Below are 12,434 nucleotides of genomic sequence, written 5' to 3'. Positions count from 1 at the left end.
CGGAAAGGCAGGCATGGTTAAGGAAAGTAAGAGGAGTTATGTTTGAAGGCATTTTTTAAGGAATTAGCTGGGTAGACTTTGTTGACTTAAATATGATGTATTTGGTTAAAATTCCATGCAGTACTTGAAAATGCACCTTGATGTCTGAAACATGAAGGTGTACGAAACCAGATCAGAAAACCTCAAAAGACCCATCAGCCACTTCAAACCAACAAAGCCTGGAACTCAGCAAATTCTCACTTTGCTGATTCCAAAGTCACAGAAGTCCAACACAAAATGGGGCAGTTTGTCTGCACTTTCTCAGGAAGGGTTTAATAGAAACTAACGGTAGTAGGATCTCGTGTTACTCCGTCTTGCCCTTATGGAACAGTGTGTGCATCATGAAACCACAGGAGCAAAATAGGCAAACCAAAGGAAACGTTATGATTTGGATTGAATTACTTTCTTCTCTCCCCTACTAAGTTTGAGGTTTAGTAATAGTACCATATAGCTCCGCCATTAGGACAATTAAGATATTCTACTCAAACATAAGATTTCCAAGTGAGTATGTCACAACTCTTTGTTTCCAGTTTCTTCCGACTGTTATTTTGGTGGAGCGAGTGCCAGAGCGCGGTGGTCTGGAGTAAGGACTTAGGGGTCAGACTGGTTGGGTGTGAATCCTGGTTCTGTGGGTGATCTTGGCAAGTTTCCTTAAGTTTCTGAGGCTCAGTTTCCTCATCTGTAAAAATACAAACCATAAATCTACTCACATCCTGGAGCTGTAAGGATTAGATGAATTAATGATTGTCAAGCACTTAGAACAGAGCCTGACATGCAGTAAGTGCTATATATCAGTGTTTGTTGAATAAAATAAATAATAATAGTGGGGTTGGAAATTGATTTTTGTTAAGGTTGACATTCAAGAAATAGATTTGGTTATCTTCAGTGTTTAATGAAAAGAAATGTGGGGCCCTCTCAGCAGATGAGAGGTATTTGCATGTTGGTTTTGTTCATCAATTGACACTCATTTTCTATGTATTGGAATGGTTCTCATCATGGGGCACCTATACCTTGTCATAGTTTTAGGTTAGGTTATTTTTAAACATACTTTTTAGTGGAGTGGAGTATTCCATGTTTTGAACTTAAGTGACTGAGCAGGAGGATGCTCTGCTGGTGGGATGCCTCAGGAGGGAGTGTCATTTCCCACGGTACCCTTCTCCTGGAGCCCACTGATGGCCCACGAGCAGTAATAGATGGGCCTCTCTTGGGTCCGTAGTGTGACTGTGCTTGAGGATGTCAGAGAATCTTTCCTAACTGTCCCTGGACCTCTTGTGGTCCAACAAAATATCAGTCGCCAAAGTTTAAAATAGAAATTTATGTGTATCGAGCACTCAGGCATGCAGTTGAAGTTGTTCGGGTTGTGTCTTCACCTTGATACTAGCTGGTATTTGTGTGGATACGTAGAGTGATATTTTAATAGGTTTTGTCCTCTGTCACCAGAATGCTGGACACACAAAGTAGATAGTCAGATGAGATTCAAGAGTAGACACACACTGTCTGAAGGCTGTATTTGTTTTCAGGGAACTGACTCGTCTCTTCTTGGCTTGATCCCCAGGACCCCTTGGATCCCACGAGATCAGTGATTGTGATCCGCTCCCTGGTGGTGGACGGCGTCGCAGACAGAGGTGGGGAACTACTGCCTGGAGACCGCCTGGTCTCGGTCAACGAACACAGTTTGGACAACAGCACCCTTGCTGAAGCCGTGGAGGTGTTGAAAGCTGTGCCGCCAGGCACGGTGCGCCTTGGCATCTGTAAGCCTTTGGTGGTAAGCGTTGAATTTTGTTAATGTAGAGAGTGACAATAGTGTAGGAGTTAAGATCATGGATTTTGAAGACAGATACACCCGGCCTCGTATCCCTGTTCCACTGCTCACTATATGTATCCTTGTGCAAGTTTCTTAGTGTCCTTGACTTACAGAATCAGAAAAAATAATGTCTACTCACAGGGCCTTGGGGAGTAAAGCTGATGTTCATTCGGTGCTTACACGTTATTACATAAATGCTGGCTGCCAACCTTCCTAGTCCTGCTGCCACCACTCACACTGCTAATTTTATCTTCGTGCTTTTGGTACAGACTTCTAAGTTCTCATCACATTCCTTATGATGTAAATTAAAATGTCTATTTATGCGTTTTAACCTTCTTGTGGGAATGATGTCGAGGTGGCATGATCAGTTGAAATCCAGCTCACCATACCATTTTAACCATATGGCTATGAGATTTTAATAAGCTTTTCTGACCGTCAAGGTGCCTTGTAACCCCAGCATCTAGACTCCTATCTGGTCAAGCCATCTTAAAGTCGTCTTACTGCTTAATCTCATGTACTGAGTCAGATTACTGTTAGGACCCAAGACCACGTTACAGTTACGGTGCTTTCGAGGTTCCCTGGTGCAGAAAAATACTTGACGATAATTTTCAAGCAGCATTAAAGTACTATTGGGTGCTTACTCTACGTCAGTCACTATTTTAAGCCCTTTACGTGTATCGACTAGTTTAATCCTCACGCAGCTTTATTCCTCTTCTTACCCCCTTACAGATGAGTCAGTCAAGACACAGGGAGTTGAGAACTTATCCGAGGTGGATAAGGGGCAGAGTTGGAGTGTAAACTCAGCAGGGTGGCTTTGACCCTGTGCTCTTGGCCGCCTGGTGTATATTCCTGCTGTGGTCTGTTGTCGCTGGTTTCGTTTGCGTGCAGTGTGTCTGAAACAGGGAGCGTGGCCGTGGTAGAGTGTTGGGCTGGAGTTAGGATATCTGGGCCCCGTTTCTAACTTTGCTGCGAGTTCGCCCAGGGGGTTTCAAAATCAGAGATAAGTGATCGAATCACTGGGAGATGGTTAAAATGCAGTTTCCCAGGTCCTACCCGCAGGGGTTCTGGTTTAGTAATTCTGATGTGCTGTTCAAGAGCCTGCCTCTTCAGTGAATCACCTGTGTAATTCTGATGCAGAATTTTGCACTTTGAGAAACAGTATACTAGTAATTTGATCATAGATATACCACTTTTCTTCTCTGAGCCTATTTTTTCATTTCTGGAAAGACTGGACAAGATTAGAGGACTCCTAAGATCTTAACTCTAAAATTCTTTTATTGTATGGAATTTATTAACATACTACAAGTGTTCATATAGATAGATATGTTCATTTGTAGGTATGTAGGTATAGACATAGATAGATTCATGTATTACACGTTGCATTTTTGCACTGGGGAACCTCAACATGCCCTTCATCTATGCCCTTTTCATTCTTCATGTAGTGCACATAAAGATGCCTGTGTATTATACGTGTCAGACACTTTAACCGTTTCAGAATGGGTTATAGTACCTAACTAAGTCAGGTTTTTGACTTTACATTGTGTATTTGGTGTGCTGGTGTTGCCATAGCCAATATATACCATGAGATGCCAGTTTGATTTCTGGACAAATTAAGGAGGGGAAACTTGATCTTTTTGTGGGGCTCTCCTCTCCTTGGTGTTAGGGATTGTGGCAGGAACTTTGTCTAGATTTTCCCTGATGATTATTCGCCTGATTATGTGGGCTGCCAGAGAAAATCCCAAGCTATTTATGGCCTATAGGACTTAAACAGCAAGACTTGACTTTGAAGCAGTTAAGGAAGACTCAGTGTAAAAAATGGAACTTAGAGCCAGCCAGGTGTGGAGTCCTGAGCTGTTTCTACAGAGGTGGACGGCAGAAACCTCGGGCCTTGAGCCTCATCTGAGGGTTTTGGAAGGTAGCGATTGTGAGGTGGACCTTTGCTGGGCTTCCCTAGGGGACAAGAAGGCTCAGGGATCCTTGGGAGTGGGAGCCAGTAAAGGGTTGAGAGAAAGGTCACTTTCAAGACGTTAAAAAATTATAATTCCTTCTTTAACCTCTGGGTTCTTGTAGCAGATCTGTCTGCTTGGGAGCTGTGAGAGTGATGCGTGGATCTTCTCTGAGGTCTCTGTCTCTCTCTCATGGGCCACCTGGTGGCCACTTATCACCTCGTGTTTACTGAGCCAGTTGTTTACTGAGCATTGGCTCAGTCCTCAGCATAAGGGGATCAAGTGTGAATAAGAAGGTCCACAGTCAGGCTGGGGCAGAAAGACTATGAATATACCACAGTTACGAGAACAAAATCATTTTTTATTAAGTCTTGTATCATATAGATATGTATTGTCTATATATTTATAGATATTATATAATTTTGAGATACAGATATATATTATATAATATAGAGATACATATTATCTATATATTTTCACATTAATCACAAATGTGACTTACCTTCTCTTTTCTACAAACTCACCTCAGATGTACCAGATCCAAAAAATGAGTGAACTGACTTTAAAAACTGCATTGTATCTTCAGAAGTGACAAGACAGAGGTGGCAGTGGAGTTCTTGAGCCAGACCGCTGTGGGCTTTTGCTTAGTTCTGTGATGTGCGAGGCCGTGTCCCTGGGCCAGTTATATAACCTCACCGGCTCCCACCTCCTCATTGTGAGACGGGGTTGCGTGGCCTGGAGGTTGAGACCACGGGCTGCAGAGCCCGGAAGCCAGTGTTCTGTAACTGGCTAGTTATGTAATTTCAGGCAAATTCCTCTGCCTCATTTACTCATCTGTAAAATGGGGTTAATCAGAGCACCTGCTTCTTAGAGTATATATTAATGTGTTAAATGAGTTGATGTGTCTAAAGTGCTGAGCCTGTGAGAGAGAGAGAGAGATGTGTGTGTTTGCTGTTATTTTATGTGAATATCCGATATAAAATCCTGACCTTATAGGATTGTGGTAAAGATTAAGCTGAGACGAAGCATACACGGGTGTTTCCTGTAGATGGTGACATGTAGCCAGGACTCGGTAAGGAGCGGCTGTGTCACTCCCTGGGGCGGCACTGAGCTGGTAAGCACCAGGGTGGCTGTCCCTTTTCCGGTGGAGAGTGACTGCACAGCACCTTTGTTAAATATGTTGAATATCACCCTGTAAGTATTTATACATTTCTTAATATCAAGGTCTGTTCCTGAGGAAGTGATTTTTTCCTTTAGAGAATACCTATAAAGAAGAAACAGTTTGAGAAGCTTTGACCTGAATATGACTTTCTTTTTAATTATGAGAGAAAAGTTTGTTCTAATAAAACAACTTGCATAAATTTTCTTGTGTACTTGCATTTAATGAAAAGATGAAAATTAATCTGAAGAGATTTTGAAACTAGGTATTTTCTTTATAAAAGTGCTCCTGTGGTTGCCATAGGTGGGGGTCGGGGGTGGGCAAAAGGTACAAACTTCCAGCTCTAAGATAAATAAGCCCTGGGATGTATGTACAGCATGGCGACCGTAGTTAACACTGCTGTATTGTATATTTGAAAGTTGCAGATGTTAACTAATTATGGTGATCATTTTGTAGTATATACATATATCAAATCATTATGTTATACACCTAAAACTAATATAATGTTATATGTTAATTATATCTCAATAAAAAATATCTTCGTGGTTGACGACATTTCCTCAGTCATCCTAAAAAAATAAAAAATAACTGCTTTTGTTTTCAGGAAGATGATAAAGAGGAAGAAAGTCATTATATTTTACAGTCAAACAATCATGAAGACGAGACTGATATTTCAGGAACAATTCATGATATAAATTCATCTTTAATACTTGAAGCACCCAAGGTATTTAGTAAATTTATTACCCATTGGAATGTTTGCTGTGAGCTGAAGTTTCCATAAAGAGGATAAAATCTTGTCCCCACTGTCTTGGCTAAATAGATACAAAGTAAATAATCCCCCCTCTCTCTTTTTTATTTTTTTTAAACTGAAATCTTTTCCCTCTTGTATCACATTGCTTGCGTAAATGGTATAGGCCAGATGTGAGGCATTTTCAAAGAACAAACATAGCCTATTTTACATCACTAAAATATTCTTAAAATTTTGAGGGTAGACAATCTTTTTGAAAATAGACCTGAATTTAAAATGCTTCAGAAAACAGAGCTACACAAGAGAACTTCTTACTGAATGCCGTCTAGATAAGAGTTATTTAGTCAAACCCTACTTTATGCTTTAATTTTAGAAAGTCTATTTTGAAGCTTTTCCTTTTTTATTCTTAAAATGAATTGTGCTTATTTTGCTCTTTGCAGTTGGAGTGGGGTTTTGCTTTACTTGATAACAACTGTCTTCTGATATTCTGTATATGATTTGTTGACAGTGTCTCAAGCTGATATGTAGTCCTGTAATGTCCATTATATTTTTTTAGTGTAGACATTTTTTGTTAAAATTTCATAACCATGTGATGTGTTCAAATATATCCTCTCAACGCAACTTTTCTTTTTTTTTTTTTAAGTAACTAGGTGCAGTATTTCGTGTATTGTATTAATTTAAAAGCTTCGCCACAGTGACGTTTAGCTGCAAGTGAGGAAGCAATGGAAGGAGTAGGTGCCTTTCAGGAATTTGCACCTGGTGATACTTCATGAGTAGGACTTAAAATAGGCGATGTCGTCGATCCCTTAGAAGGCATTGGGCCTCCCTGTGCCCTGCAGCACCCCGAGGTGCCTCTCAGCAGGTCCACACGTTCCCCAGGCCTTACCTGGGAACTCAGTGGAGTGTTTGCACGTGGATGACTGTTTAGCTTCAGTTGTATGTACTTGCTCTTCTGATTAGTGAAATATAAATTAATTTAAAAGCCTCCTGTGTTCATACCTTTTTGTCATATATTTTCAAGGCAGATGAAAAAATCTCTTTGTATTATATGATATATTAGAAAAGAGTCGTACTCAAAGTAGTGGAGACATAACCCCCATGTCTTTAGTTTATAGAGAATGTTTTTTGAACATTTGAATAGCCATGATTTCTTTTGTTACGTAAGCTTGAAAATCCTGACCTTTTAAGTCTTTGCGTTAAGTAATAGTATGAAGTGTATCTGTATTGATGTACTTACTGCTTTTTCTATAAGATGCATGAGTTAAGTATTCAGTGTAGCAGTTTAACAAAATCCTTGTTTCTGACTGAGAATTTTCAGGTGGTTAATGTATAATGAACCTTCTAGAACAGCCACTCACCTTGCCCAGGGCAGATTTCTGCCTCTTACTTTATTGTTTCTCCCCTTCCTGGGCTGAGGGCTGTGTGGTGGTGAGCTTGCGTTTCTCCTGTTTGCAGTGGAGAGCTGTTCCTGTGAACCATGCACTGGCATGGAGGATAGTTATGCCAGCGGTTCATTTTCCAGTTAACGTGCAGAGTGCAGCTTTAAAACAGGTGTAGCTGAAAATTTTTTGCAACTTTTATTTACAGGGATTTAGAGATGAGCCCTATTTTAAAGAAGAACTTGTGGACGAACCATTTCTAGATTTGGGAAAGTCTTTCCAGTCCCAACAGAAAGAAATCGACAACAGCAAGGAGGCCTGGGAAATGCAGGAATTTCTGACTCCTGGACTGCAGGAAATGGGTGAGGAGAGGGAAATGCTTGTAGATGACCAGTACGAGCTGTATCAGGCTGGCCGTCAGTCCGTGCAGTCGTATTCCTCGCCGCACGTCCAGGAGGCCGCTCCGGTTCCGGCGGTGGAGGAGCTTCACTTCGGTGCGCAGTGGTTACTTGATGGTGAGCCTCCTGAGCCTCGAGAAGCAAGGTCTGCGATGAGCATGTACTCCCAGGAGGCGCAGCAGTGTGGCTGTGGCACCGAAGACCTGGTAAGGGACAGGGACACATCCTCCACGTCCTCCTGTCTCCTCCCCTTGCTGTCCCTTGTCCCTAAGTCATCCATCAAAAAACAAACCAAATGTAATGGATCTTTTCATAGTTAATCATTTTCCCAAGACCCAGTACACGGGAACTGCTGTCATGAGAGCTCGTCTTCTCTGTGTTACGTGGCTCCTGGCGGGGTCGGTGGGCTGCAGCTGCCTTGAGATATTAGCGATGTTTTCCTCCTCACGAACCATTTCAGGAAAGAGGTCTTTAGGCGTTGGTGATTTTTTTATTCCCTCAGGGAGACACAGCTGTGTATTTCCCACGTAGTCTATTTGTCAGGGAAAATCAGGGTAAAATTGATTGAAGGTATTTTGTTGTTTATGTCTTGCTTATCCAGACTGTTCTCTGAATTATATGTGATACTAAATAGAAAGTCAGTGAACTCTAGAAAATTATCCTCGCATTGGTGATATTGCCTATTGACAACTTGGCAGGAAAGCATTATATTTTAATAGGTTTGCCCTTGCTGTTAAATCAGCAATAAAGTTTATTTTTTATAAAGTTAGAATTAACTGGCCACCAATCGGAATCTTTCATTAGGGATGTTTCTAATGTTTTATTTTTGTTTGTTTAGTTCCTGCCCCAAATTAACTTCCAGGCAAATGAAAAGAAGCGTACTTTCTGGGGGTATACGGCAGTTCATGCAGGCACGGCGTGGGCTCCCCTCGCTGGGGGTCAACTCGTGCAGTGGTGTGCCACGTCCGCCCTCCTCCTCTCTCCCTCAGGGCGGCTGGGGCTGGGTTTCCTTTGCTTCCCTTAGACCTTTGCTCCCTTTTCGCTTCTGCAGATGCGTGCAGGTCCCTCTGCTCTGCTGGGCTCTGTACTAGCTGTATTGGTGGAACCCCAGAGGGTTCCCATGATGGAGGACTCTGGGAAGTCTACCGGAGAACCGATGTTTGGGGATTGTGTGAATAATGCCTGGGTGTGGGAAGAGGTGACACAGAAGCGCCTGTGTGCTGCCATGGGCATTGGTGCTTTCTGTCTTAGCCAGTCCCACTCCTGTATCTGGAAGTGCTTGACCACAAACAGAATATTTAGTTATATGGAGCAAATTCTATTCACAGATTAGTGAATGTTCATAAATGCTCCCTTGTTGTGGCTGTTTTCTTCTATAAAAAGAAAATTTTCTATTTACTCAAATATAAGGCAACCTGAAATATAGGCCCATTTTAATATAGAAACTTCTAGGATATAGATGAAATAGTCAAATGTATATTCACAATATTTACTTTATAAACTTAGTTGAACATTCATATCTTAAAACCTGTCAAATGTTCATTTTTTGCCTCTTCTCACATTTAATGATATCATTTTATTCAGATTCTTTCAATGCGTGTTTATAATGTCAGTATCTACATTATCACTAGAGTCACTTTTTGAGCATTTAACACAGTTTCCCGCGTACTGTCTTCATTTCCATCTAGGTTGTTTGAGAGACAGTAAGTTTTAAATCCATACTGTCAGTCAAAATGTCATCCTATCTTAGGTACTCATTTGCATAGTATTAGATTCTTAAAAAGTTCCTCTTACAAGTTGTAACCACTTACTCTATTGTTTGTTAACATGTTCTTTAGAAAGCTTGTTTATAACAGCGTCCAGTGCTCACAGTGAAGGACATGCGTCCTCCTTAGGAACTCGGTGTTGAATTTCCCAGCTTTCTGCTTCTGTGAGGTGGACTCTGTGGGTTCCCTAAACTGGCACTGATTACGATTTCTTCAACCCTAATGTGTCTTGCCTACCCAGTATGTTATTTCCTGTAAAGAATTATATGTTCTTGCTTTGGGCATCAACTCTTCCTCCCTTCCCACACCCCACAGTGATGACAGTGTAGGGGAGAAAGGAATCTTTTCCTCCATCCTCCTAGGTGCTCTGGCCAAGCCCTGGAAATTAAACTGACAAAAGACAGATTAACAAAAGGAAAACAATCTATTAACACCTGCAGTGCGCATACAGGGGAAACTCAGTGATGAGTGACTCTGAGGGGTGGTTAGAACTCAGGCTTATAGAGCATCTCAACAAAGAACAATAAATTTGTAGAGAAGTGACGAGACGAAGGGAAAGGGGTTTAGGCTTCTGGGTCAAGAAACTGTGGGAAGGAAACATCTGGGGGAAGTTGGTGGAGGATAAGGGTTGTTTGAGTAAGGTTTGTTGTACATTCCTCTTAGGGCCATCTCTGAGCCAAGGAGCGTCTAGAGTCGTCTCTGTGATTGAGAATCGGGAGGATAGAGAGCTTCCCTGAGTCTGCTCTTTCTCGGTTGTCTTCGTCTCAAAATAATCCTTGTGTCAAAGTGACATGTTTCTGGGTAGAATGTTCTGATCCCCTGTAACAATTACACCCACAGGATCAGGATGGGCCTCTATTAGGTATCTGATATAGTTATATACTTGGCTATATTCGTAATCTGTTTGGAAAAATCTAGCAGTATTTGGTACATCAGGTTATGAGAGGTCCTTCTCTTACCATTGAAGTTTGACCAGTATAACTTAGTGAAAAAACATGGACCGTTGTAAAAGATATAATTCACATTTTTGTTTTGAATAACCTGAATTTCCAACAATGGAGAATAACACAGTTATTCTAAATGAATATGTTGTGCTAAATGAATTAAGGTACATCCCTGTGGTGGCCATCATGCCATCATTTAATTTTATGCTTATAAAATTTTTTTAAATATCATAATAAAATACTTCTGTGAAAATGGTACATTCTAGAAGATTTAACTTTGGAAAACCATAAAAGACGTGTATAAACAGAAGACAAGGGAAGTGCAGTAAGTTACTGACTGCTTATCTGCAGGTTTTACTTTGGGTAACTGGCTGTTCACTGCAGATCAGAGCTCTAGGGAAGGTGCAGCAAGGTAAATCTGTGAAAATCCACACAGCAGTGAAGCTATTTGAGCTGTGATCCAGCATGATCCAGGAGGCAGTGGGTACCAACCGTTGACCTTGCTTGGCTCGGTAGATCTTTTATTCCTCTACTTTGGTGAATGTTTATTTAAATCCGCCCATTAATGTTTATAAAACAGGTTTTTTGCTTTAAAAAATCCAGTATTTGGAAAAAACAGGTTTTACCAGCCTGTATTCCAGCAGATATTAAGTTACTACCCCCACAGTATAAACTGTGACTGAGGAGGCCCGTGGCAGGGCAGTTTCCACTATTTTTATTATCTGGTTTGAACAACATTATCGTGTTCCCCATTTTATCATAAAGTACTAATGCATTCCTGTTTTTCTTCCTCTCAAGATGAAAGAAAATTTTGGCATCGATTCCCTACCCTCCATGCCCTCAACTGAAGGGAGCAGTCAACAAGGCAGATTTGATGGTCTGGAAAATCTTAATTCATTAACAAAAAGCAGTCTGGATTTAGGTTTGTGGTTTTTGTTTCTCATAAATATGTTACATTATTTTGCGATCTTTCAGTTTTATTTTTGTTTATGATGAGTTTTACTGTCACATTTTCGTTCATTATGTTGTTTTGAATTTAAATCTGCTAATTAATTAATCTGCTTAAAAATATCTGGAAGAATAATGTGGCTCATATTTCAACCTAGAACTTTCAGATTCTGATTTCTGGGAGAGCTGCATTTGCTCTGCCTCGTTTTGATTTTATTAGCAGTATGGATTAAAACTAAGACCAGTACTTTACGCTGAGTCTGAAATAAGTCTCTACTAATATATGTTAAAATGTCTGATGCTATTAAGTGATACTGTTAGCTCATTGAATGGGGTTGTTAAATATTAATAAAGATAGGCATATTTTAAACATTTATGAAGCATTTTTATAGCCATACATTATGCTCAATTTTGATACATTAATAACTCAGTTTCCATTAAAGAATTCTAAAAGTATAGTGCTTCTCTCTGCCTCCCCCCAATATTGATTCTTATATATTTTTGAAAAGTTGATGTTAAAAAATAATTTTCCTTCATCCAACACCGAAATATCGAATGTCATTATAACATTCAGATCCCTGGGTGAGGCTGTTAATTCTTTCATAGCCTGGGATTAATGGAGCCGCTGTCTGGGATTTATGCTGTCCTTCATCTGTTATGACTGTACCTAGAGGAAAAGTCTTTCTCTGTGGGCATGTCTCGTGGTATATGGTAATATGTTATACGGGGAGAGAGAGCTATGGAAAGTTATGTAAGTTTTATATGAATTCAGCATTCTGTTAAGTAAAATCTAAAGAATGGAATCCTTAATGGTTAAAGATGGAAGGCACCTAAGAGATGATAACAATTGTCAATTCTGCAGGTGGAAACAGCATGGATAGTTAAGTTTTTTAAAATTTTTATTTAGGGTAGTTAATTTTGAATATCTAAGATTAGGTGAGTCTATCCAATTTTTCATGCTGTATAACTGATTGTGACTAGGAGAAAAATGGGATTTTTTTTCACCAAAACTCACCCAGTATACGGTTTTTTAATCCACTGCGTTTCTATAGTCCTCTGACTACTGAATACTTGGAGAAGATTTTCGGCAAAAATGAATGAATAAGTGAGTTAATGGCCCATACCTGTTTGATTACCGTGGATGCTTTATAGCAATGTCAGCTCTGTTTTGGACCAGATCATTCTTTGCTGTGGAGGGCTGGCCTGTGCAGGGTAGAACAGTTAGCAGCTGCCCTGCCCCCAACCCTAGATGCCATAACCCCACTCCCAGTCATGGTCCAAGTCAGAACGTCTCCAGACATGG

At 40.5% G+C, this 12,434-nt stretch overlaps 1 protein-coding gene across 10 annotated transcripts in view; it reads left to right on the top strand.

Moving 5' to 3' along the window:
- The window catches only part of PATJ (PATJ crumbs cell polarity complex component), a 308,284-nt gene that overhangs the window by 79,220 nt on the left and 216,630 nt on the right, over nt 1-12,434 (top strand). For all 10 annotated transcript variants that reach the window (XM_087417183.1, XM_087417200.1, XM_087417192.1 and 7 more), the window contains exons 18-21: nt 1,595-1,804; nt 5,553-5,672; nt 7,284-7,679; nt 10,982-11,105. In XM_087417183.1, coding sequence (XP_087273309.1) covers nt 1,595-1,804; nt 5,553-5,672; nt 7,284-7,679; nt 10,982-11,105 — 850 coding nt within the window. The remainder of the gene's footprint in view (nt 1-1,594; nt 1,805-5,552; nt 5,673-7,283; nt 7,680-10,981; nt 11,106-12,434) is intronic.

Source organism: Ceratotherium simum, chromosome 2, assembly GCF_057802395.1.
Source record: "Ceratotherium simum simum isolate JZ-2026a chromosome 2, ASM5780239v1, whole genome shotgun sequence".
NCBI lineage: Eukaryota > Metazoa > Chordata > Mammalia > Perissodactyla > Rhinocerotidae > Ceratotherium > Ceratotherium simum.
Note: the sequence above shows the minus strand (reverse complement) of the source record. Positions and strands in the feature narration are given on the sequence as shown.